A 26,072-nucleotide genomic window follows, 5' to 3' on the forward strand; every position below is an offset into this window, starting at 1 on the left:
GTCTTGATTCCAGCTTGTGATTCATCCAGTCTAGCATTTCACATGATATACTCTGCATATAAGTTAAATAAGCAGGGTGACGATATACAGCCTTGTCGTATTCCATTCCAGTTTTGAATCAGTCAGTCACAGTGAATCTGCTATCAGTGTGTTGTTGTTATCAAATGAAGAAGTGCATAGCAAAACTAAAAGGTTAAATTCATCTTCATTCCGAACAGTCAGATCCTTCTTCATGTGCCAGACACTGTGCAAGGTACCAGGGAGGCAAACACAAGTGAGATGCTGTCCCTGCCCTTGAGGTCTCAGTGTGAAGGGGCAGGACTGTTACTGTGCCGTCTGATATGATGCACTGAAGCAGGTGCCATGGGCATATATGGGGCAGGATCGATGATTCTTGTCTGTCAAGGTGATGCCTGATTTGAATCTCGGAGAAGTAGAAGTTAGCCAGGCAAGTAGGTGATAGAAGAGCTCGAGGTAATATGTGCCAGGAAGTGGAGGTGAATGAAGGTGAGATAGGACATGAGACCGTGGGAGCCAGAGAGCCGTAGGAGGTCTTCATATCCATACTTGGGTGATTGGACTTCATTATCACACACTGAGGAAAAGAAGAGATCGTGTTGCATTTTAAGATGATCGGTTGGGCAGCTTTTAGCAACCAAAGTGGGGAGAGAGTTGTGGACTGAAAGGCCTAGAGAGACACTTAGGCTGTTACATATAGAAACACAGTGTGGTAGAGATGCACCATTTGACTATTGATGGATTTTGCATTTTAAATTTTACCCTTTTACTATCATTAGGTGGATAAGTATTTGAAGGAAATTCTTCAAGATTTGGTTAAGAATCTAACCAGCAATATGTGGCGAGTTCGAGAATCCAGGTATCATTTTTGGAAATATAGCTAGTCAAAACTGCATTTTTTTCCCCTTCAAATTTCCAAGTTTTATACCTTGTGCAAAAAGAATGAGTTAAAACCACTAAAAAGCATATCTGTGGTTGGGTTAGATCATTAATAACATTTAAGCTATAGCCAGTGGTTTTCCTAAGTTGTCTTAGTTTTTCCAAGTATGATTTATTGGGGTGGCCAAAGTTTGTTCAGACTTTTCCATGCCACTGTACTGAAAAACCTGAATGAACTTTTTGGCCAGCCTGATGAAAATAGAAGATCACTTGTTCATCAGGGTGCATTTATATAGTCTCATAACTGCAGGGTAGCATTCATTTATGCATAAATAATTTAGGTCTACTCAGTGTCTGCTGTGTGCTTGGTAGTGTGTGCTGGGCTCTGGAGGGATATTGCCAACTGAAAAATGATGATGACATTTGATGGTTGTAAATGCCGTATGCCTGTGGTGTATCTCAGGCATCAAGGAGACTCATACCTATCTTGGAGTAAAGGGGTTAAGACTACAGGTATAGGCAGAAACCATATTCTTATCTGATATGAATATTTTCTAGTGAAAGACTGTGCTTTTTGGATCATATATTTGAAACCAAATTGTTTATTTTCAGCTGCTTAGCTCTGAATGATTTATTAAGAGGAAGACCCCTAGATGACATCATTGATAAACTTCCAGAAATTTGGGAAACCCTCTTTAGAGTGCAAGATGATATAAAGGTACTGTATAAATAAACCTGCATTTATTTGTAGACTAGAACAAGTTGGAATTGTTAAGATATGTGTGTTACATATTTCACAATTCAGTATCCAGATAATTTTTTAGAAGACCAGAATTTTCCGAATTTTCCTCCGAAGTCTCAGTCTTGATCTGTCTGTGAAGTGGTAAGGTTAGATATCTTTAGGTCTAAATTTAATTACCTTTTTTAAAAAAATAAAGGGTAGCTACTGCTTGATTTTCTTTCAGTAGAGATCTTGCAGTGCTATTGATGAATGACAAATAATAGTTTAGAAATAATCCAATATAACTCTACTTTGATCACTTTCATAACTTGCATCAGTCATTCCCAAATAATGTGTCCAGTTTTTCTCTAAATTTTGCCTTGACAATCTAAATTTTAGATTTTTCAATCTTACAATCAAAATTAGATGCTTCTTTTTTTTTTTTCTTCATCAGAGATTTTTTAGGTCTTTGAGAATCTTCACATACGTCTTCACACAGTTGCTTTTATAATCAATTTAGTTTCTAAGCTGTTATACTTAATATCCATATTTTTGTATGGTCAAAATCGGTTGTATCTAATTTAAAAAATAATAGTCTATCATGTTAATATGCTCCTTGATGGGTACAGAGCCTAGTGAAAGACTGTTTTTACTTGTTAATGAAAGTAGGGTTTTTCATCAGTTTGTGTAGATTTGGGGGCAGTTTAATTGCATGTTTGGGGGTAGATGAGATGGAAGCTCTGACTTGTATGATATCAGACTTCTCTTTTTTTTTTAGGAATCTGTACGAAAAGCAGCAGAGCTAGCTCTGAAAACTCTAAGCAAGGTGAAAACTCTTAATCTTTTACTGGGGGTGAAGTGGGGCAGGATTCTATGTGACAATGAAAATAATAACAATTTTTTGTCATATAAAGTGACATTTAGTTGCATTGTAATTGACTTCATGTTACAACCTACTGTTCTTAACGATGAATGGAAAAGTGAAAGAAAGTGAAAGGCACTCAGTAGTGTCCCAACTCTTTGCAAACCCATGAACTGTAGTCCATGGAACTCTCCAAGCCAGAATACTGGAGTGGGTAGCCTTTCCCTTCTCCAGGGGATCTTCCCAACCCAGGGATTGAACCCAGGTCTCCCGCCTTGCAGGCGGATTCTTTACCAGCTGAGCCAGGAGGGAAGCCCAGTGAATGGGAAACTGGGTGCTATGACATTAGAATATGAGCATTTCTAACAGAGTCTGTCTCTGGGCTCTTTAAATGGTTGGCTTCTCTGGGCCTTTATAATAAGATACGGCTTTCTCTCGACTCTGAAGCGTGCATTACATTTAGATCAAGCATCTGTTCTCTTCATTATTGCTCTGTTTATGTGTTAACCTGCCTTTCATAGTTACGAGGTTGGCAGCCTTTTTAAAACTAGTTTCCCATTTGTATTTTGTTTTGTGGTGTATCAGGGCCTTCTAATGTGTTCTAGCTTGTATGCCTTGCTGTAAGTCACATGACTAGTACGTAGTAAAACTGGGTTTTAAACCCAGGTGTTTCTTCTTCCACATTTGTGTTCTTGACCTCTGTGCTATGCTGCCACCCAAAGGTATTGAGGATCATTATGGTGACAATACCTTAAGCCTCTTCGGAGTGCTTTCTTAAATGGTTTCTCATTTCATCTTCAGCTGTTGCCTGTTTGACAGATAAGAAGACCAAAGCTTAGAAAGTAAAATGTGTTAGCGGATTTTCTGTTTAGTTATTGGCAGCCCTAGGACTCAACCCCAGATCAGGAGGTCTTCTTTTTCTCTCTTCAGTGGTAGAAAGTGTTGCATCACTTGCTCTCTTCTGTGGCTGTAGGAAGTGGCAAGTGTTTTGCCAGATGAACGCTTTATCAGATGAGGGGTCAGGTTCACTAATTTCTATGCTCTTTGTCTGTGAGGTCTGTGTGAAAATGTGTGACCCTGCCAAAGGAGCAGCTGGCCAGAGAACCATTGCTGTCCTCCTGCCCTGCCTGCTGGACAAAGGAATGATGAGTCCTGTGACCGAAGTTCGAGCCCTCAGGTTTGAATCAGCTGATGAGATGAATATACTGGATTTACTTAGTTCTTAGCCATCCAGTAGAAATTGGATTTCTTCAAAGGTTAAGATTCTGGGACATATGGAGAAGGGAGTTGAGGAGAATCCATTGGGGTGACCCAAGAGCGTGTGTGAGAAGTGGCGAGTCGGAACATTTTTGCAGAGACATTCTCTTGGGAACCTTGCTTCTGCCCAGCGTTCTGCCACCCTGCCTCAGCTGGGAGTGCAGGGTGGTCTTTTCTCGTCACTGGCCTCTGCCCCCATCAGGCACATCTTGTTATGCCTCTGTTAAGCAAGGTCTTGGGAAGCTTGCTTGTTGATTATATTACTTAGTAACATTTCACCGATTATTAGATTTAAAAATAAGCTGTTTACTACCTGTGAAGTATTCAAGAAACATGTATTTAGATTTGTATGGCTCTTCTAAGTTAAAGTCAGTAGTGAAAGATTCTAGTTTCATTTTTTTTTTTTAAACTAGAATACTATCTAGAATGAATTCCATTTTTATTTCACTCTTTATATTAGATCAGATTAATAGTATTAGCACTGTTTTGTGGTAATCAAGTAGTTGGTTTGGGAAAGTTCTTTTTAGAAGGATTCAGCTAACAAATGCAGAGGAATGATAAAATTAGGATACCACCATTTTGCTGTCATCAGTAAGATGACCCAGGTAATGATCGTAAGTGGCTCTAAGTCCACTGGTGAAAGGCTGATACGGGGAGTTACAGTGGATGGTTGGTTTGTGCTGACCAGACTTGAACCCTCTGATCACTCTTTGAGAGCACAGAAAAAGATAAGCATGCTAATGTGATGGGATTGGACATGACTGACCATCTATGAAAGAGTCTTATTTTAAAAAAAATTTGAACTAAACTTGAGTTAGTTCAGATCAGTTAGTTATGCAGATCTGCATAAGCTACAGAGGGACATGTTAAGTGATACCATCAGAATACGGTCAGTGAGGACAAATAAGTTATAAGAAAAAAAGAGGAAGGAGGGCCCTGTGAAAAAAGTTTCAGGAAATACAGTAGATTGCAATGTGTGGATGGACTCTGGATTCAATTCTGTCAAACCAGCTCTTAAGGACATTTGTGAAACCATCAGGGAAATTTGGATATTAGATGATATGAAAAGAATTCTTAATATTTTGGGGGTGTGAAATGGTATTTTGATGATGATAAAGAGTCCTCCTCTCTTGGTGACACATACTGAAGTTACCTTAGGGATTATGCTTCAAAATACGACGACGGCAGGGTTAAAAATTATATGTATGATCTGTATGCATGGTGGATGTATAAGTGAGACAGAATTGGCCAAAGATTATTTATTGTTAAACTGAGTGGAGAACATAATAGAAGTTCACTTATGATCCTCTCTGCTTTCATACATATGTGAAATTTTCTTTAATCAAAAGTAGAAACAAAATCCAGAGAAACAACACAGAGCTAAGACCAGGCTCTGAACCCAAGAGAGAATGTTCCTTAATGCAGGAAACTGCAGAATATCCTCATGATTAGACTTGTGGGGCTTCTTCTTTTTGTTAAAAGAACTCAAGAGTTGTGTTTTGTGTGTCTGTAGTATCAACACCCTGGTGAAGATCAGCAAAAGCGCAGGAGCCATGCTGAAGCCACATGCGCCAAAACTCATCCCAGCCCTGCTGGAGTCCCTGAGTGTACTGGAGCCCCAGGTTCTCAATTATTTGAGCCTCCGGGCTACAGACCAAGAAAAGGTGAGTTGACAGCACAAGCGTATTGACAATTATTGTGAAAGGAGAGGCCCGTTAAGATACTGAATAGGTCCTCCAGAGTCCTTGGTCAAACTACACAACTCAAATGATACTTTCAATACTCTCAAAATTTTTTTTTTAGTAGTGGGGTGGGCAGGGAGAGGACTCATACACTGTTATGTGAAAAATGACACTTCTAGCCAAAAAAATACATCAGTGCATTGATTTAACAGAGTTTTGGGTACATGTTTGTTTATTTTTTAGGGGTTAAGGCTACACTCTCAGAGTCTTTTTCTATGAACCATTCTTGCCCTACAAGTCAAGAGGATTTCTAGCTAGACTTTGGCATGGTTCAAAAGTATCTTGCTTTTTACGTATACTATAGTTCCCTAGTCTCTTAGAGTGTTGGGTTTTTTTTTTTTCCTTTAAATTACGGATGAAATATATTTATTGTGAAAAATTAAAACAACACAGAAGTGTAGAAAGTATCCCGCTGGGAGTCCCCTCTTCTCCGGCAGCACAGTGTCATCCCCGAGGAGTACACGCTGTCAGCAGTTCCCTGTGTCTCCTTTCAAGTTCTTTTGTAGTCACAGGCTACAAAATCAACAAACACATTAGTTTAGAAATAGAATCAAGCTACAAAAGTTGTTCTGCAGCTTGATTTGTGTTTTTAACAAAACACCGTGTGTGTACGTCGGTCTGTTTCATTCTTTTTCGTGCGTGTGTAGTGTTCAATAGTGAGGTTATTTTGAGCTTTTGTGCGGGAGCTTTTATAATATCAAAAGTTAGGAATGTTCTGTTTCCCTCCACGTCTGTGCCAGCACTGAATAATCTCCGTCCGATAAGAATCTCATTCTAATTTGCAGTTTCCTGTTACTAGTGTTGTCCATTGTCTTCATATTGTGTTAGCCATCCGTATTTACTTTGTGAGTTGTATTGTTTCTTTTCCGTGTTTGTTTTCCACTTGTTTATATTTTTGCGTTTGCCCTTATTAGAACCGTCAGGCTCCTGTCATGTGACTGTGAAAGCTTTCTCTAAGCTCTGTGTGGTTTTTGGCTCACCTAAACTGTTCTCTGCTCATTCCCTCTGCCTCTTTCTTCTTCAGTCATTCTTCCTCTTTCAGCAGTGATCTTGCCCTTTCCTGTGTTCCCACCTAATAGGTGTTGGGAATGAAGAAACGTAAACTGTAGTTCAGACTTTGCAGCCGTAGGCAAGTCGCTTCTGTATGCCTAATTTTTCTTGTTATTTTGTCTGGATAGTGTCAGCCCCTCCTGCTCCTTAGTTCTTGGACTAAGACACCATATGAGGGCCCTTTCCATAGTTAAAGGAAAACATGTATAAAAATTAACAATCATGTCTTAGATGGAAAATTATGTGATCTGTCTATTTATTGGATGGAGAACCTGAGGCTCCGGAAGGCTGGATAACTTGCCCAGAGCCATACTGGGGTGTGTTCTAGCCGTGGTTAATACTGAACTGTCGTCTGCATGTCTAACCTGTGATGAGGTGCTGCCTTTACATATCTGTGGTTGAATGCAGGACCAAAGAAGTTATTTAGACTTGTGTTTTAATTTGTTGTATCTATGTATTCTTTTTGAAAATATTCCTTAATTTGGCAGTCTCACCCAGCGGGAGTCTGCTGAGGTTATTCTTGAGTGATCGAATGTCCTTGTATTTGTGTTCTCAGGCTGCAATGGATAGCGCCCGACTCAGTGCTGCCAAATCCTCTCCCATGATGGAAACAATCAACATGGTCAGTGCCTCCTATAATGAGAACGTTTGTCGGCTTACTTTAGAGTGTAATGTACAAAGTCTTCAGGTTACAGTGCCTTGAATGAACTAGAGATTTAAGGGACGAGTCAAGCAGCTGTTGTGACTGTAGTTTTTTCTTAAGAATTCTTTTTTCTTCTCCTGTATTGCTAAAGGAACACGTACTTTACCCGATACTGGACTCCATTAGTCTAGATTTGTCTCATGCAGGGAAACAATATATTAAAAGATTTCCCTGTAAATCTGTATCTGTATGTCTTTTGGCCTGCCTGTCTAAAGAAAGGTTCAGCTATTTGTCTCTGCCTGAGCACTGTCTTGGGGACCTAGGAAGGTGTAAGCTGGAGGTGTTCAGAGAAGTAGACAGCAGAAAAGGTAGGGAGAGAGAACTGAGCACCTTTGATAGGTTGTTCAGTTAAAGGAAGGGGATTTGCAGAAAAGAGCTGCTTAGCACCAAGTTTCAAAGTTCCAGTGTTTGTGGAGTCGTAGATTAAGAGTCCCTAAGGTCACAAAAGCCGACTCTCCTGTGCCTGCCCTGGAGTGGTTAACTGGGAACTCATGAGCTACTGGAAATTGTGGTGGTAGGCAGATCACAAGATTAGACAAAAGAAGAAATTTTTCTAGTGCTTACTGGGGAATTATTACCAAAATTTGGTCTAAAGATATTATATTTTAGTTGGATGATGGAGGAAGAAAGATAAAAGAAATAGAAATAGTTAGCAAACTTCTTATAGATATGTTCATCAGTGATAGAATATAGTGGTTACACTGTCAAAAAAACAGTATCACAAATTCAGCCTACGAAGTCAACTTTAATAAGATGGCTTGGTAGGTCAGTTTTAATCTGGACTGATAAAGAGGAAATAGACCCAGAGAGATCCTTTCTTCTTGGGTGCTCATTATTTATTTTCTCCTTTATAAATCAGTGCTTTTTATTATTTTTGTTTCTAATTTTGAACCACTGATAAATGGCTTTCTTGTGTGTAGTATAATGGTGGTCTTAACACTGAAATTAGAGCAAAATCAAACCAGTAGTTTTTCAACTTCATGTCAAAACCAGTGGGGTGCACAGCTGACGTGGGCAGTTTTTTAAGGGGTAGGGGTGTGGCTAGTTCCCCGACCAGGGATCAGACCTGCTCCCTCTGCAGTAGAAGCTCAGAGTCTTCACCACTCAACCACCAGGGAAGACCCGGGCAGTTTTTAATTGAAGATATGGTACTGACTGACTGACTGACTTATTTCCTTAAGTTAACTTTATATTTATTCTCTTCCCAAAGTGCCTGCAATATCTTGATGTATCAGTGCTGGGTGAGCTAGTTCCTAGATTATGTGAACTGATCAGGAGTGGTGTAGGTCTTGGAACCAAGGTAAGTAAGTGTATTTTTTACCAGAGAAATTTGCATCTTCATTAGTTTGGGCCACAAACATAGCATAGATGTCATGTGTGAAATACATTTTTTTTCTTAAAACCTAATACTATTTTACATTAACTAGTTTGTTTCTGTGACTGCATTAGTAACTTAAAACATGTAACTCATTCAGAATATAAAACGCGTGATTTACTCAGTAAATATCATCTCCTCTGTCCAAGGGAGTTCTCCAGGCAAGGATACTGGAGTGGGTTGCCTCCTGGTGTCTCTGTGTGCATGGGTCTTACACAGTGCCTTCTTTAATGGCCACATGATACTTATTTTCTTGTGTGGCTGGAACATCATTTATTTTAACCCATCAGGGAACATCTGATAGGTTTTCGGCTCTTTTGATTCTCCACAAAGCACTGTGGTGAATGTCCTTGGACACATCTGAAGCTACTTCCTTTGGTTAAATTCCTAGAATTGGAAATGTTAAAGCAAGAACGGAAAGGACGGCAGGTTGCTCTCCCAGAAGATTGTATGAGTCCCCTCCTCACTTGCAGTGTATGAGAGCAGTGTACATTTGTGCTACAAAGGTTCCTGCTGGAACTCTTGAAGAAAATCTTCATGTTAGTAGTTTAAACTAAGAGTTTTTCCTAGATCGTCTCTTGGAGGGGCTGTTAGGCTTTGCGTATTTCTTTAAATCTTTGACTCCTAAAACAAAGTTTGATAGAACACGTGGCCATCAAATTTAGGCCTTTGCCTTTGTGACCCTGCAGGGAGGCTGCGCCAGTGTCATCGTATCGTTAACTACTCAGTGTCCCCAGGACCTAACACCTCACTCAGGTGAGTCTGTCTAAACCGTGTGCGGCGACGTTTTGGTATGGCCATGTCTTGTGTGACAAGGTTTTAAATGGAAAAATAACGGTCATTGAGCCACGCTTGAGATAACTGTGTACTTCTTCTTCCCTCAAGCTCCCCCGCCTCTGCCTTTATCTCTCTTTGCAAGAGGTACAAGGTGATCAAGTTTAGCACGTTTTCACTGGTTTACAGATTTTATTTCTTGCTGGTATAAGGAAGTGAAAGTATCTCCTCTTCTGTAGGATTTGTAATGTTACATGGACATTTTCATCTTGGATTGATTTCCAGGTGGGGGTGATGGACTTTTGTAAAAGTACCTCACTCATTTTTGCAGCTTTCCCCCCAGTATTCTAGGCACAGATTATTATTTGTTTACTTTTATTTCTTGACACACTGTGCCATCTGCAGGATCTTACTTAAGTTCCCCCTGGTACCTCCTGTGTTGGAAGCACAGATTCTTAACCGCTGGACTGCCAGGGAAGTCCTGATGCAGTTTAATTTTTAATTTTGCACCAAGCAAAGAGAAGTGAATGGATAGTACAAATGTAACGTGCAAGAGCTCTAGGCTACCATGGAATAAATCAGATACTAACTACAGGTTTAAGTTTGTTTGGGTCCTGGGAACAGAGCAGAGCGGTCGTTCAACCAGGTGTCAAGATTTTCCTCCTTTGTTTGCACCAGGTAAACTCATGAGTGCTTTGCTTAGTGGCCTGACTGATCGGAACAGTGTAATTCAGAAATCCTGTGCATTTGCCATGGGCCATTTAGTTCGGGTGAGTTGAATTTCTTGCTTAGTTAAATAAGTGTAGTGGCATAGTTATAGAGAAATGACTGGGATCGTTTCTCTTCCAGACCTCACGGGATAGCAGCACTGAGAAACTCCTGCAGAAGCTCAATGGCTGGTATATGGAGAAAGAAGGTGCCTTTCTTTTCCTATTTCGGTTACTGTTAATTTAGATGTAAACAGCCTAATGTAACAGGACAGATCAGGTCTTACCCTTTCTGATTTTATGTGCTCTGCGAGGAACATTGCTGGTTGATTTTACTGGTTTGTTTTGTTGTGGTACAAGTTCTACGGTGGTCTTTTTCAGCCAGTTACTCTTAAAGACGGTACGAGTCATGAAGATTGTGGGCTTTTCTGCTTCTCTTTAGAACCCGTCTACAAGACCTCTTGTGCTCTGACCATTCATGCTATTGGACGATACAGCCCCGATGTACTGAAGAACCATGCCAAAGAAGTTCTGCCTTTGGCATTCCTAGGCATGCATGAAATTGCTGATGAGGAGAAAGCAGAAAAAGAAGAATGTAACTTATGGACTGAAGTGTGGCAGGAGAATGTCCCTGGTTAGTAAACAGTGTCTATGAATTAAACCTGTTCCTTAAGAACCACAGTTGAAATTTATTTTTCTCTTTTTAAAAAAAAAACTTTTACTGGAGTATAGTTGAAATGAAATATTGTGTTAATTTCTGCTATACAGTGAAGTGAATCAGTTATACATACACCCCTTGTATTTTATATTCTTTTCCCATATAGGTCATTACAGAGTGTTGAGTAGAGTTCTATGAGCTATACAGTAGGTTCTCATTAGTTATCTGTTTATATATAGTAGTACATATATGTCAGTCCCAATCTCCCAATTACCCCTCCTGCCATACCCCCCCAGTAACCATAGTTTGTTTTCTGCATACCACTGTTGGAATTTCTAGCTCACTTTTTATTTGCAAACTTCTGTAGTTACTTTTCCCAGCACGTTAACAGTGTGTGTCCCGTTGGGTTCTCAGCCTGTCCAAATTGCTGAGTTCTCAGGTTGGCACTCAGAGCTCTTTTCTTTCCTCTCTCATTGCTGCCCATGTGAAGAACAGAAACTGCCCTAACACAGCAGAATTTGGCTTATTTCAGTTGAGAGTGAACAGTGATTTTCCTGTTGCTCTGAGTAATATTTTAGCGTAGTGCTTCTCCACTCTGCTTTTCACCTGGACACACATTCATGGGTGAGAGCCCAACTCTGGGCGCGTCCAAGTTCGTAAAGTCCTGCTGCTGTGAAGACTCCTCACACCCCTCCTCCCTTTCTCTTCCTTTCAGAGAGTGATGTGGTGCAGTGTCGCTGCTGAGTCACTGCTTTAAACTGACGTTCACCGACTTTTATTCCAGACTTAGGGGAAAAAAAAATCCATTAGTTTTGGGGGTTGTTTTGGTCATTTAAAAGTTGCTTTAATTTTGCTTTTCATAATCTAGGTTCCTTTGGCGGCATTCGGTTATACCTGCAGGAGTTGATTACCATTACCCAGAAGGCTTTACAGTCTCAGTCCTGGAAAATGAAAGCGCAGGGTGCAATTGCCATGGCATCAATTGCAAAGCAAACCAGCTCCCTCGTGCCTCCGTATCTGGGAATGATACTGACCGCATTACTACAAGGCCTAGCTGGAAGAACGTGGGCAGGAAAGGTAAAGGAACCATTCATGCCCAGTTAAACTTGAGGTATCCTTAAAGGATTATGACTTCGTCCTTCACGTTTCATTTTCTGTAAAAATTAAAATATTGTTTTGTGGGACAAAAGATGGATGGTTTTTGTGAAACAGATTTCTTAGGCAGTGGGAAGCCTTGCGTAAACTTTGATTAAATGTGATATTTCATCAGAGTATAACCCACATGTCCTTGAATAGTGCACAGTAATGCTGGGGGTTGATTTTTATTTATCCTGTTCAACTTTCCAAGATAAGTCTTAAACCAAGTGGTCATCCTTTTGTCCCTGTTGACCTCACGAGCAGACCGTCAGGACTGGGCATATGTGAAACTGAGTGTCCAGGCCAGTGTGTCTGAACCCCCGAGTTCAGGATGCACGTCTCTGGGGCCTGTGAATTGGTCATTTTTTATAGACGGTTGATGGTAGGCTACACACAGTGACCGTATATGGGGAGCAGGAGACTGTGATCGTATATAGTCTGTGTGACGTGGTGGAATCCCTGGTGGCCCGTGCAGAGCTGTAAATGAAGTGGGGGCCTCGGAGTCGGAGCCAGTTCTGATCCCATTGTTAATGCTTCTGCCTCTATGCCCTTGGGCAAGTCGGTTCTCTAGGCTTCACGCAGTGGAGATGAGGACAGTTATCCTGCTTCCATGGTCTGGAGCAAAACTCTGTGGATGTGCTCAGTAAACAAAAAGTATGTTATAGATGTGGTGACTGGTTCATTTTTGTTGCCATAATTTTTAGATGCTTCTGAGGTAGTTGTAGGCATGTGCAGAAAATGTAAATGACACATGGGTGCTGATCTTTTCCTCTTTCAACCCTTTAGGAAGAACTTTTGAAAGCCATTGCCTGTGTGGTGACAGCTTGCAGGTAAATGTTCCTTCAGTGAATCAGACTCCATTTCTTAAACTGAGCTGGAAAGCCACAGCCTTTGTTAATTGTTTGATGCTTTCGTGTGGGTCTTACAGTGCAGAGCTGGAGAAGCCTGTGCCTGGTCAGCCCAGCACAAATGAAATCCTGCAGGCTGTTCTGAAGGAGTGTGGCAGAGAGAACCCCAAGTACAGGATTGTAGCAATCAGTTGTGCAGGGGATGTCTTAAAGGCCACCAAAGAAGACAGATTCCAGGAGTTTGCCGACATTGTCATACCTCTCATCAAGAAGGTAATGACTGCCATCTTCTTTCAGGTTTCGTTTATACTTTAAAAATTTTTTAAAAAGGAGGAGAAGATTTTCCTGTGTCCTCTTTGCACATTTGGTTAGGATTCATGTAGCTGCAAATTGCAGAAGATCCCAAAACATCATGGCTTTAAGCAAGACAGACGTTTGTCTCTCACATACTAGCTTTGGGAGTCTGGCTCTTTACAGCTCCCAGCTCTGCTGTCCCTGGGGGGTGGCCACTATCTTCACAGTCCACCGTGTGTCTGCGTTCCAAGCGGGTGATGGCAGGGGAGATGGAGAAAGGATGAAAGGTCAGAGTAGGCACATCAGATCTCTTTTAAGGGGAGCTCCTGGAAACTGGAGCAGGGCCTTTTCACTTCTCCCATTGTTCAGTGCTTAACCAGATGGCCAGACCTGGCTGCAAATGAGGTTGCAAACAGGAATCTTCATTTTAGGTATCCATTTCCCCTCCATGGGATAATGGTGGATTTTTTTCTTTTTTTTTTTCAACAAAGCAGAGGGCTTCCCTGGAAGTCCAGTGGTTAAGACTCTGGACTTCAGTGCAGGGGGTGTGGATTTGATCCCTGGTCAGGGAACTAAAATCCCACATGCCATGTGGCATGCCAAAAAAAGAGAAAACAAAGCAGAAAGATGAGTTTATTGCAGAGATTTCATCCTGAGAGCCAGGAAACTTAGGGCTGCAGGACCAGTGAGTTCCTAAGTCTGGTATTGGAGTAGACAGTCTCTCTCATGGTGGTAATGAGCTTTGCATTGCAAGTCTGTGCAGCAGCCAGCCCAGGCATCCCAGAGTGAAGACAGGGAGCTCAGTGTGCCACTGCTGACTGCCTTTGCTACAGATTGGGGGACTTTGATCAAAAATGGACCTTGATTTATTTTGGATAATGAAGTTCTCGTTTTTAAAGGTTGGACACTGATTCAGAGAAAGAAGGGTATGGTTTACCAATTTTTTTTTTTTGGTGAAACATAAAATATTTAAAATAACATTTTTATTTGGTTTCTTGTGTTGCTGCTATTTTGCAGTTGTAAAAAAAGTTGTTTAAATAATTTCTGTTACACATATAATGGTAGTGTATGGATTTGGGAGACCTGTATTTTAAATGGATTATTTCACCAGCCAGCTGGACAAGTGACTTCCTAGCTTGTTTCCTTATCTTATAAAGACAGAGTTTGGATTTAGATCATTACTGAGTTCTTTCTCCTTTAATTCCATGATTGTAATGCCACCCTTTCTGTGTTGTGCTCAAAATACTATATATACGATAGGTTTTTTCACCTTTGCCCACAGAGTCCTTTACAGGATCACCCAAATTTATTGGAGAGATGTAGTCTTCCTGTTCAAAATTCTTTTAATGAATAGGGCGACCCATAGTAGAGAATTTAGCATTTAATTCCTGGTTAATATCTCATACTCTGGTACCCTGAATGTTTTAATAGTATACTTGTAACTTCAAAGAAAAAATTTTTTTTAATTTGCTTTCTTTTTTTTTTTGCCTTTCAGAACTCACCTGAAAGCATTGGAGTACGGACAACCAAAAATGAAGATGAGAATGAGAAGGAAAAGGAGCTCCAGCTGGAATCTCTGCTGGGAGCCTTTGAGAGCCTGGGCAAAGCCTGGCCCCGAAGTGCGGAGACCCAGCGTAAGCAACAGAAGCGGCATTTCAAGAAGGGCTGCTGTAGTCAGGAGTTACGTCACAAGAGCAGAGGCATTCTGTGTGATGATTTAAGGCTGCAGTTTCCTGTAGAGCCTGACTGATGGATAGAGAGGATTATCCAATATAAATCTTACTTCTATGTTGACAAATAATCTCATTGACCATTAATTTGGTATGGCTGCTGTAACATAGTCCTGCAGACTAGGTGGCTTCTTTTCTCGAAGTCTGGAGACTAGAAGTCTGAGACCAAGGTATCACCAGTGTTGAGGTTTCTTCTGGGCTCTTTCTCCTTGGCTTGTAAAGGGCCATCCATGTCTCTGTGTCCTAATGTTCTTATATCTTATATACCAGTCATCTTGGATTAGGGCCTTAATGGTCTCTTTGAAAACTGTCTCCCAGCACAGTCACATTCTGAGATACTTGGGGTTATTAGGACTTCAACATGTGAATTTGTGGGAAATGGCAACCCATTCCGATATTCTTGCCTGGAGAATCCCATGGACAGAGGAGCCTGTCAGACATGACTTAGCAACTAAACCACCATAACAACTGTGATACATTTTGGGTAGATAATTTGACTATAAAAAGAATTCTGTTGGTCTTGTTTATGGCACTGTATTCTGAGATATCCATAGAACTTATTAGTAGGGGGTCTCTGTCTCAAAATAAATAGCCTTGTTGCTCAACCTTCAGTAAGCAAATGAAATCTGTCTGCCTGAGAAACTTGTAATTTTCTGAGAGATTTGCAGATTTGAGCATAATCTTTCCAGGTGAAAAGTGAAAGTGAAAGTTGCTCAGTTATGTCTGACTCTTTGTGACCCCATGGACTGTATAGTCCATGTAATTCTGCAGGCCAGAATACTGGAGTGGGTAGCCTTTCCCTTCTCCAGGGGATCTTCCCAACCCAGGGATCAAACCCAGGTCTCTGGCATTGCAAGTGGATTCTTTACTAGCTGAGCCACAAGGGAAACCCAAGAATACTGGAGTAGGTAGACCCCTTCTCCAATGGGTCTTCCCAACCGAGAAATTGAACCGGGGTCTCCTGTGTTGCAGGCGGATTCTTTACCAGCTGAGCTATCAGCGAAGCCCAAGGTTTAAATAAATGGTAAACCTTTACTCGTGGGTTAGGTTGTAGTTAGTAGGAGTTTGCTTTGTATTGGTTCTTGCAGTGCATCCTACATCTGAATATTCCTGAATCTTATGAAAAGCATCGTTGACTCTGTGATTCAGTTCAGTTCAGTCGCTCCGTTGTGACTCTTTGCGACCCCATGGACTAGAGCACACCAGGCTTCCCCGTCTATCCCCAACTCGAAGGGACTCTCAAGAGTCTTCTCCAACACCACAGTTCAAAAGCATCAATTCTTTGGTACTCAGCCTTCTTTATGGTCAGGTCTCACATACATACATGACTACTGGAAAATCCATAGCTTTGATTAGACGGACCTTTGTTGGCAAAATAATGTCTCTCTGTTTTTTAATGTTTTGGATGTATCTAAAATCACACTTAAGAGCGTCATTGAGCCTTGCCATCCTTTGTGTGAACTTCAAAAACTATATTTGCTATGTATAGGATGGGTTTCCCCAGAGATACAGATTTGTAAGAGGTTTTATTTCTTGGTGTTAAGTTTGGACTGCAGTGGAAGCCCACTTATTTGATTTCATTAGGACTATTAACTTTTGCTTGATAGGTGGAAAAAATTCAAATAGGGAGTTATGTAAAAAGATGATATGTATACAAGGCAGTCATCAGTTCAGTTCAGTTCAGTCACTCAGTGGTGTCCGACTCTTTGTGACCCCATGAATTGCAGCACGCCAGGCCTCCCTGTCCATCACCAACTCCCTGAGTTCACCCAAATTCATGTCCGTTGAGTCGGTGATGCCCTCCAACCATCTCATCCTCTGTTGTCCCCTTCTCCTCCTGCCCCAATCCCTCAATGAATCGAGATGTACATTCATATATCAGTTACAGGGGAAGGGCAAAGGCCTTTGAGAATTTGTTCCACACTAGCTTCTCATATACATCTTACTCTTAATATGTCATCTTCAATTTCTGGTTTTATTTCCTTTTTTTGTTTTTGGTTTTATTTCTTTATAGTGGAGAAAGAAAGCACAATTTCTTAGGAAGCAGTTCAAATGCAGAATCTAGATTCTTAACCCCTATCCATCTTTACATTTGTGAACCTTACTAAATTCTGCAGCATTTCAAAAATAACTACTTTGTTGAGTTTTATGCTCCTGTTTCATCACTTAGCAAAATATTAATTACATAATTATAATAAGAGTGCAGTTGGCATACCAGATTTGGAATAAAGCACCATTGACTCTAGTTAAGTCTGCAATATGCATAAGCTTGTGAGTGTCCAGCAAGGACCCCCCAGCCTCCAGAGTCCTGCTTTCTTTAGCCGTCATTTATGGTATTTTGCAGGAAACATGCAGTGTGGTTGACTCTCTGTCAGTTTTGTAGAGAAGGATATTGCCTTGACAGTGAATAGTTACAACTTTTGAACAGTTATATACAGTTTGAGGGTTGGGGGGGGGTGCATATTTCTGATCAAGGAAGTTTGTGGGAATTTAACAGAGTCATGCTGAAATGTTTTTGAATTTTCATGGCTTTAATTAAAGGCTTTTGTTTTGTTTTGTTTTCACTTTTTCCTCTTTCCCTCTCTCTTCCACTTACCTCCCAACCCCACCCTCTCTCTCTTTGTCCCTCTCTCCCTCTCTGTTCTTTGTTTCTCTCACTTGCTCTGTCTCTTGCTTCTTCTTACTCTGTCCTGCTCTGTCCCAATCTTTCTTTTTTCCCAGGTTGTTATCGTCAGGAGTTGTGCAAACTGATGTGTGAACGGCTGAAGCTCAGCACATGGAAAGTGCAGCTGGGAGTCCTACAGGCAATGAATGCCTTTTTTCAGGGGTAATTCATTTCATAGTTCAGTCATTTATTTTACTTTCCCCTTCCCCTTAGCATTTTATGTGTAATCAGTGGAATTCTTTTACATTTCAAAAAGCTAAAATGACATCTAAAATAATACATGCAGATAGGGATCGTTTGTGCCAGGAAAGGCTTTAGAATGTTTCTGAAATAACTGGTATTTGGATCTTGCTTTCTAATTTGTACAGATTAATGCTTTTAGAAGAAGAACATGCAGATCCTGAGGCTCTGGCTGAAATTCTCCTTGAAACTTGTAAATCAATCACATATTCTTTAGGTGAGTGGTAAACAGATATGGTAAAGAGTCTGCTTGCAGTGCAGGTGACCCCGGTTGGATTCCTGGGTCAGGAAAATCCGCTGGAGAAGGGATAGGCTACCCACTCCAGTATTCTTGGGCTTCCCTTGTGGCTCAGCTAGTAAAGAATCCACCTGCAATGCAGGAGACTTGGGTTCAATCCCTGGGTTGGGAAGATCCCCTAGAGAAGGGAAAGGCTACCCACACCAGTATTCTTGGCCTGGAGAATTCCATGGACTATATAGTCCATGGGGTCCCAAAGAGTCGGACATGACTGAGCGGCTTTCCCTTTCACTTTCAAACTGACATGGATAAGGGGGTTTTCATTTTAAAGCTCAAGGAGTTAAAGTTCAAATATGTCCTACCTTGTGCTGGGAACTAAATTCATGGAACCAACTACTGAACTCTTCTATTTAATAGACTCAATCTGTGCCCCCAAACTGGAATGTATTAATCTGAAACTAATAAGGATTTCAACACCTAGATTAGAAAAACCTTTGTGATCAGTATTTTTTAAAACCTTGTATTTGGAAATAATTTCAAACTTAGAGAAAAGTACAGTAATAGTGCATATGATACTTGTATATGCTTTACCCAAAGTTACCTGTTAGCATTTTGTGCCAGTTACTTTGATTTGCCTTCTGTAGACATATAGTACTTTTCCCTGGACATTTGAAAGTATATTTACATCCTGCCCCTCTTCTCCTAAGTTCTTCAGTGTGCCTGCTTTTACGTAATCATAGTGTAGTTGCTGACTTTAGACAGTGTAATGAGGCAGTGTTTTTAACCATTCATAGTCTAGGTTTTCAGTTGACTCATAATGTTTTTATATAATTTTTTCCTCCTCTTCTTAAGGAATCTGGTTCAGTCATTTAGCGCATTTATTGATAGTTGTCGTGTCTTTTTAGTCTCCTTTGATCTGGAATGGTTCCTTGGCCTTTTTCCATCTTATATGACATTGGCAGTTTTGAAGAAAAGCCTTGGCTTGCCGTGCTTGAAAACCAGCGTGTTTCTCATTTGCCACTTGTCTGGCATTTCCTTGTGGTCAGATCCAGGTTATGAGTTCCCAGCTGTGCTTCTCTGTAAGGGGTGGTGTGTCCTCTCCCATCAAGAGGTACACTGTCCATCTGCCCTCACTGGTGAGGTTAATTGGGATGATCCAGGCAAGGTATTACTCCGTTTTCTCTGCTATGTGGTTACTGTTTTTTCCCATTCTGTCTGGTAAGCAGCCTGCAGCAGAACGTATTTTAAGACCATTCGAATAACTGCTCCTCTTCAGAACTGTGTCTTCTAAAGCAGTCTGGGAGAAGACACTTTAAGACCACATACATGTACTGCTGGTTTTGAAAATATCTCCTCTAGCTTCAGCATGCATTGATAGGTTTTCCTGAGCCAGCTTTTACTAAGAGGATTTTCCAGCTCTAGCACTGCCTCTGCATTTACCCTTTGACAGCTGATTTCCTCTCATAAGCCAGGTCCCTCTCCTGAACTCTATTAATCTGTTATCCACATTGTTTCATGCATCCCTTTATTTCCCCATTGGTTTATAATTACTTTCCTGAATTAATTTGTTGCTCAAATTACCCCAAATTTGGCCAGCGGAAGCCCCTTTAAGCTGACTCCTGTGTCCGGTTGTCAGCTCACCACCATTTTTTAAGCACTTGTGTACTTCATAGCATAACAACCTGTTAAAACCTCATTTTGTTCTTTCTTTGACTCAGGTCTGGTTATCTGTTAGTTTTTTCTCTAGACAGTTTCACTGTGAGCTAGATGCTCCGTGTAGAGTAGAGACTAAGGAAGCATATTTCTGTGGTGATCCTTGGAGGTAGCCACATGGTTTTGGATAAAGAACTGGCAGCTAAGAAACTAGTCCTCGTGGGGTCGGGTCCCGGCCAGGTTTCCCTGAGTTGGCTCTTTACCCCTGGATTGTGTCATGTTCTTTGCTAAAATGAAGAGGTGATGAAAACCTTAAGACTTTTCTTAGGTATCCTATGAGGTCAGTATGTGTTTGAGATACTGTCTTCTGATTTCTGACTTCTAAAATGGGTCCTTTAAATATTGCCATTTATTGTGGAGATTGGTATATTTCACTGATGGCTTTTTTTTTGTGGTAAGGAATGTGGACTTGTAACATATTTCTAGTATTTGATGATAATTGGCAAAGGGATGCTTACTTAAGAATAAGTATATCTTTTTCTGAATTTATAATTTCTGAATGTCTTTTTTTCGATAACAATAACTTAATCTTAAAAGTACTGTTTGTAAGGCATATAAAACGAATAATGTGAACTGTATGATTTCCTTCTTAGAAAATAAGACCTACTCATCTGTGAGAACAGAAGCTTTATCTGTGATAGAATTGCTGCTTAAAAAACTTGAAGGTGAGTTCTTGATACTTCTGATTGGAGGACCAGAAATCCAAGGAGACTTCATGGCAGATGTTTTAGGAAACTTTTTTATTTTCTGTTTTTATTTTTAATGAAGCATATATTCCAAAATGTAAATTAATATATTTATACATGAAAGTTGAAGATACATAGCTAAAACCTTCAATGATCTCTGTTCGTTTCCAAGGCAAACCATTCATATCTCTGTAATCCAAGTCTATGCCCCAACTAGTAACGCTGAAGAAACTGAAGTTGAACAGTTTTATGAAGACCTACAAGACCTTTTAGAACTAACACCCAAAAAAGATGTCCTTTTCATTATTGGGGACTGGAATACAAAAGTAGGAAGTCAAGAAACACCTGGAGTAACAGGCAAATTTGGCCTTGGAATGCAGAATGCAGCAGGGCAAAGACTAATAGAGTTTTGCGAAGAAAATGCACTGGTCGTAGCAAACACCCTCTTCCAACAACACAAAAGAAGACTCTACACATGGACATCACCAGATGGTCAACACCGTAATCAGATTGATTATATTCTTTGCAGCCAAAGATGGAGAAGCTCTATACAGTCAACAAAAACAAGACCAGGAGCTGACTGTGGCTCAGATCATGAACTCCTTATTACCAAATTCAGACTTAAATTGAAGAAAGTAGGGAAAACCGCTAGACCATTCAGGTATGACCTAAATCAGATCCCTTATGATTATACAGTGGAAGTGAGAAATAGATTTAAGGGCCTAGATCTGATAGATAGAGTGCCTGATGAACTATGGAATGAGGTTCGTGACATTGCAAAGGAGACAGGGATCAAGACCATCCCCATGGAAAAGAAATGCGAAAAAGCAAAATGGCTGTCTGGGGAGGCCTTACAAATAGCTGTGAAAAGAAGAGAGGCGAAAAGCAAAGGAGAAAAGGAAAGATATAAGCATCTGAATGCAGAGTTCCAAAGAATAGCAAGAAGAGATAAGAAAGCCTTCTTAAGCGATCAATGCAAAGAAATCGAGGAAAACAACAGAATGGGAAAGACTAGAGATCTCTTCAAGAAAATTAGAGATACCAAGGGAACATTTCATGCCAAGATGGGCTCGATAAAGGACATAAATGGTCTGGACCTAAGAGAAGCAGAAGATATTAAGAAGAGGTGGCAAGAATACACGGAAGAACTGTACAAAAAAGATCTTCATGACTCAGATAATCATGATGATGTGATCACTCATCTAGAGCCAGACATCTTGGAATGTGAAGTCAAGTGGGCCTTAGAAAGCATCACTAGGGACAAAGCTAGTGGAGGTGATGGAATTCCAGTTGAGCTATTTCAAATCCTGAAAGATGATGCTGTGAAAGTGCTACACTCAATATGCCAGCAAATTTGGAAAACTCAGCAGTGGCCACAGGACTGGAAAAGGTCAGTTTTTGTTCCAATTCCAAAGAAAGGCAATGCAAAAGAATGCTCAAACTACTGCACAATTGTACTCATCTCACATGCTAGTAAAGTAATGCTCAAATTCTCCAAGCCAGGCTTCAGCAATACATGAACCGTGAACTCCCTGATGTTCAAGCTGGTTTTAGAAAAGGCAGAGGAACAAGAGATCAAATTGCCAGCATCCACTGGATCATGGAAAAATCAGAGAGTTCCAGAAAAATACCTATTTCTGCTTTATTGACTATGCCAAAGCCTTTGACTGTGTGGATCACAATCAACTGTGGAAAATTCTGAAAGAGATGGGAATACCAGACCACTTAACCTGCCTCTTGAGAAACCTATATGCAGGTCAGGAAGCAGCAGTTAGAACTGGACATGGAACAACAGACTGGTTCCAAATAGGAAAAGGAGTACGTCAAGGCTGTATATTGTCACCCTGCTTATTTAACTTCTATGCAGAGTACATCATGAGAAACGCTGGACTGGAAGAAGCACAAGCTGGAATCAAGATTGCTGGGAGAAATATCAATAACCTCAGATATGCAGATAACACCACCGTTATGGCAGGAATTGAAGAGGAGCTAAAAAGCCTCTTGATGAAAGTGAAAGAGGAGAGCGAAAAAGTTGGCTTAAAGCTCAACATTCAGAAAACTAAGATCATGGCATCTGGTCCCATCACTTCATGGGAGAAAATGGGGAAACAGTAGAAACAGTGTCAGACTTTATTTTTGGGGGCTCCAAAATCACTGCAGATGGTGACTGCAGCCATGAAATTAAAAGACGCTTACTCCTTGGAAGAAAAGTTATGACCAACCTAGATAGTGTATTCAAAAGCAGAGATATTACTTTGCCGACCAAGGTCCATCTAGTCAGAGCTATGGTTTTTCCTGTGGTCATGTATGGATGTGAGAGTTGGACTGTGAAGAAGGCTGAGCGCTGAAGAATTGATGCTTTTGAACTGTGGTGTTGGAGAAGACTCTTGAGAGTCCCTTGGACTGTAAGGAGATCCAACCAGTCCATTCTGAAGCAGATCAACCCTGGGATTTCTTTGGAAGGAATGATGCTAAAGCTGAAGCTCCAGTACTTTGGCCACCTCATGCGAAGAGTTGACTCATTGAAAAAGACTCTGATGCTGGGAGAGATTGGGGGCAGGAGAAGAAGGGGACCACCAAGGATGAGATGGCTGGATGGCATCACGGACTTGATGGACATGAGTCTGAGTGAACTCCGGGAGATGGTGATGGACAGGGGAGGCCTGGCATGCTGTGATTCATGGGGTCGCAAAGAGTCGGACACGACTGAGTGACTGAACTGAAAACCTTCAAACTTAATGAAGTGTTAAATTTGGTACACTTCTATTTTATATACTTTTAATGCACTATGAACTATGATTATCTCAGTAAAGTTTTAGTTTCCAACACAAAAAACCTCAAATAGCCAAAGCAGTCTTGAGAAAGAAGAATGGAACTGGAGGAATCAACCTGCCTGACTTCAGAATATACTACAAAGATACAATCATCAAGACAGTATGGTATTGGCACAAAGACAGAGATATAGATCAATGGAACCAAATAGAAAACCCAGAGATAAATCCATGTACCTATGGACACCTTATCTTTGACAACAGAGGCAAAATTATACAATGGAGAAAAGACAGTCTCTTTTACAAGTGGTGCTAGGAAAACTGGTCAACCACCTGTAAACGAATGAAACTGGGACACTTTCTAACACCGTACACAAAAATAAACTCAAAATGGATTAAAGATCTAAATGTAAGACCAGAAACTATAAAACTCCTAGAGGAAAACATAGGCAAACACTCTTTGACATAAATCACAGCAAGATTCTCTATGACCCACCTCCCAGAGTAATGGAAATAAAAGAAAAAATAAACAAATGGGACCTAAGTAAACCTAAAAGCTTATGCACAACAAAGGAAATTATAAGCAAGGTGAAAAGGCAGCCTTCAGAATGGGAGAAAATAATAGCAAATGAAATAACTGACAGTTAATCTCCAAAATGTGCAAGCAGCTCATGCAGCTTAATACCAGAAAAATAAATGACCCAATCAAAAAATGGGCCAAAGAACTAAACAGACATCTCTCCTAAGAAGACATAGAGATGGCTAACAAACGCACGAAAAGATGCTCAACACCACTTTTTATCAGAGAAATGCAAGTCAAAACCACAATGAGGAACCACCTCACACCAGTGAGAATGACTGCTATCAAAAAGTCTACAAACAATAAATGCTGGAGAGGGTATGGAGAAAAGGGAACCCTCTTACGCTGTTGGTGGGAATGCAAACTAGTACAGCCACTACGAAGAACTGGAACTTGAACTGCCATACGACGCAGCAAGCCCACTGCCGGGCATCCACACCGAGGAAACCAGAATTGAAAGAGACACGTGTACCCCAATGTTCATTGCAGCACTGTTTACAATAGCCAGGACATGGAAGCAGCCTAGATGTCCATCGGCAGATGAATGGATAAGAAAGCTGTGGTACATAGACACAATGGAATATTACTCAGCTATTAAAAAAAAAAAGCACATTTGAGTCAGTTCTAATGAGGTGGATGAAACTGAAGTGAAGTACGTCAGAAAGAAAAATACCAATACAGTATATTAATACATATATATGTAATTTAGAAAGATGGTAATGATGACTCTATATGTAAGACAGCAAAAGAGACACAGATATAAAGAACAGACTTTTGGACTCTGTGGGAGAAGGCGAGGGTGGGATGATTTGAGAGAATAGCATTGAAACATGTATATTACCACATGTGAAGTAGATGACCAGTCCACGTTCAATGCATGAAGCAGGGCACTCAAAGCTAGTGCCCTGGGACAACCCAGAGAGATGGGGTGGGGAGAGGTTTTAGGATGGGAAACATATACACTATACCCGTGGCTGATTCATGTCAATGTGTGGCAAAAACCACCACAATATTGTAATTAGCCTCCTCCTGAACATTCTTCGGAAGGACTGATGCTAAAGCTGAAACTCCAATACTTTGGCTACCTGATGTGAAGAACTGACTCATTTGAAGAGACCCTGATGCTGGGACAGATGAAGGCGGGAGGAGAGGGGACGACAGAGGATGAGATGGTTAGATGGCATCACTGACTCGATGGACATGAGTCTGAGTGAACTCCAGGAGTTGGTGATGGACAGGGAGGCCTGGCATGCTGCAGCCCATGGGGTCACAAAGAGTCAGACACGACCGAGCTGCTGAATTGAACTGAACTAAAATTAATTAGTTAAAAAAAAAAAGGTTTTGTTTCTGTAGTGGATCTTGAGTTAATCTTGGTGAATTACGCCTCGCAGCTGACGGTGGCGTGCAGAACTCACTGCACACATGTCAGTAACAGGATGGCGCACTGAAAAGTGAAGTTAGGAAAACATTTAACAGTTAACTTCCGGAATCGTCCAATTTGATCGCAGTTTTCTCAGTTGATTTTTTTTTTTTCTTTTTCCCTTTTTAAAAGCTGTCTTATACAGAAGTGAGTTTATCTCAGGGTCTGTTCTATCACTGGTAACAGGAGACTGGGAGCATTTCTCCAGTAGTGTATCTGCTACTGACTTCAAAAGGAGGCCTCTTTACTTTTTTTTTTCTGTTTCCTGGTCTTTGTTATTTTAGCCATATGAATAAAGAATGAGGAAGATGGAACAGCTCTCTGTAGAGCCTTATGTATTTGCTGTTTCTCATTCTGTCTCTGACCTCGCCTAGCAATTAAAGCACCTCTCAAGGCTCCATAAAGTAGGCTGTTTAGATTCAGTAGCATTGCACAGCTCATAATCTCATTTTCCTTGTTGAAATGAAAGCTAGGAACTTAGATATATCCCTGGATTCTCAGGTTTGCCACATATGTATGCATACATTCTAGATGAGGAAAACGAAGCTAAACAGTGAAATCTCTAGTTTGAAACTCCATCACCAGAACGTATCAGAACCTCATAAACAAGATTTAGTATCTGACATACTTTCTGAATTTCTAAAATTTTGAGCATGCATGTAGTTCTTCTATGCTTCTCTTAAAGGTGTAATAAAGTATCATCTGTTCAAACTGTCTCTACAGTTTTCAGTTGTTTTTTTTTTTTTTTTTTTTACTGAGCTTATCTTATAGAGATATATTCAGTTCAGTTGCTGTGATGGCTTTTTGTCACTGTGTGCCCTGTCTCCTGAGTGGCTTCAGTGTCCCTTCATTCTCTTTGTCCCAGCAGCTCTGGAGGCAGAGGATGAAACCCCCTGATAGTCCCTCAGGTTATTGTCAATAATTAGATTGAGACAACTATTAAACCTGTGATCATTATATATGCAGGACAGTTATTGCATTTACTTCAGGGATAGGATGTGTGG

At 40.7% G+C, this 26,072-nt stretch overlaps 1 protein-coding gene across 4 annotated transcripts in view; it reads left to right on the forward strand.

Moving 5' to 3' along the window:
- Positions 1 to 26,072, forward strand: part of ECPAS (Ecm29 proteasome adaptor and scaffold) — a 108,753-nt gene that overhangs the window by 82,312 nt on the left and 369 nt on the right. For all 4 annotated transcript variants that reach the window (XM_069575442.1, XM_069575445.1, XM_069575446.1 and 1 more), the window contains 18 exons: positions 798 to 877; positions 1,510 to 1,615; positions 2,397 to 2,444; positions 3,536 to 3,657; positions 5,251 to 5,401; positions 7,086 to 7,151; positions 8,443 to 8,532; positions 9,297 to 9,363; positions 10,060 to 10,151; positions 10,231 to 10,297; positions 10,531 to 10,722; positions 11,615 to 11,823; positions 12,670 to 12,713; positions 12,812 to 13,004; positions 14,521 to 14,659; positions 17,477 to 17,582; positions 17,789 to 17,877; positions 20,205 to 20,276. In XM_069575442.1, coding sequence (XP_069431543.1) covers positions 798 to 877; positions 1,510 to 1,615; positions 2,397 to 2,444; positions 3,536 to 3,657; positions 5,251 to 5,401; positions 7,086 to 7,151; positions 8,443 to 8,532; positions 9,297 to 9,363; positions 10,060 to 10,151; positions 10,231 to 10,297; positions 10,531 to 10,722; positions 11,615 to 11,823; positions 12,670 to 12,713; positions 12,812 to 13,004; positions 14,521 to 14,659; positions 17,477 to 17,582; positions 17,789 to 17,877; positions 20,205 to 20,276 — 1,933 coding nt within the window. The remainder of the gene's footprint in view (positions 1 to 797; positions 878 to 1,509; positions 1,616 to 2,396; positions 2,445 to 3,535; positions 3,658 to 5,250; positions 5,402 to 7,085; positions 7,152 to 8,442; positions 8,533 to 9,296; positions 9,364 to 10,059; positions 10,152 to 10,230; positions 10,298 to 10,530; positions 10,723 to 11,614; positions 11,824 to 12,669; positions 12,714 to 12,811; positions 13,005 to 14,520; positions 14,660 to 17,476; positions 17,583 to 17,788; positions 17,878 to 20,204; positions 20,277 to 26,072) is intronic.

This window comes from Ovis canadensis, chromosome 2 (assembly GCF_042477335.2).
Source record: "Ovis canadensis isolate MfBH-ARS-UI-01 breed Bighorn chromosome 2, ARS-UI_OviCan_v2, whole genome shotgun sequence".
Classification (NCBI taxonomy): domain Eukaryota; kingdom Metazoa; phylum Chordata; class Mammalia; order Artiodactyla; family Bovidae; genus Ovis; species Ovis canadensis.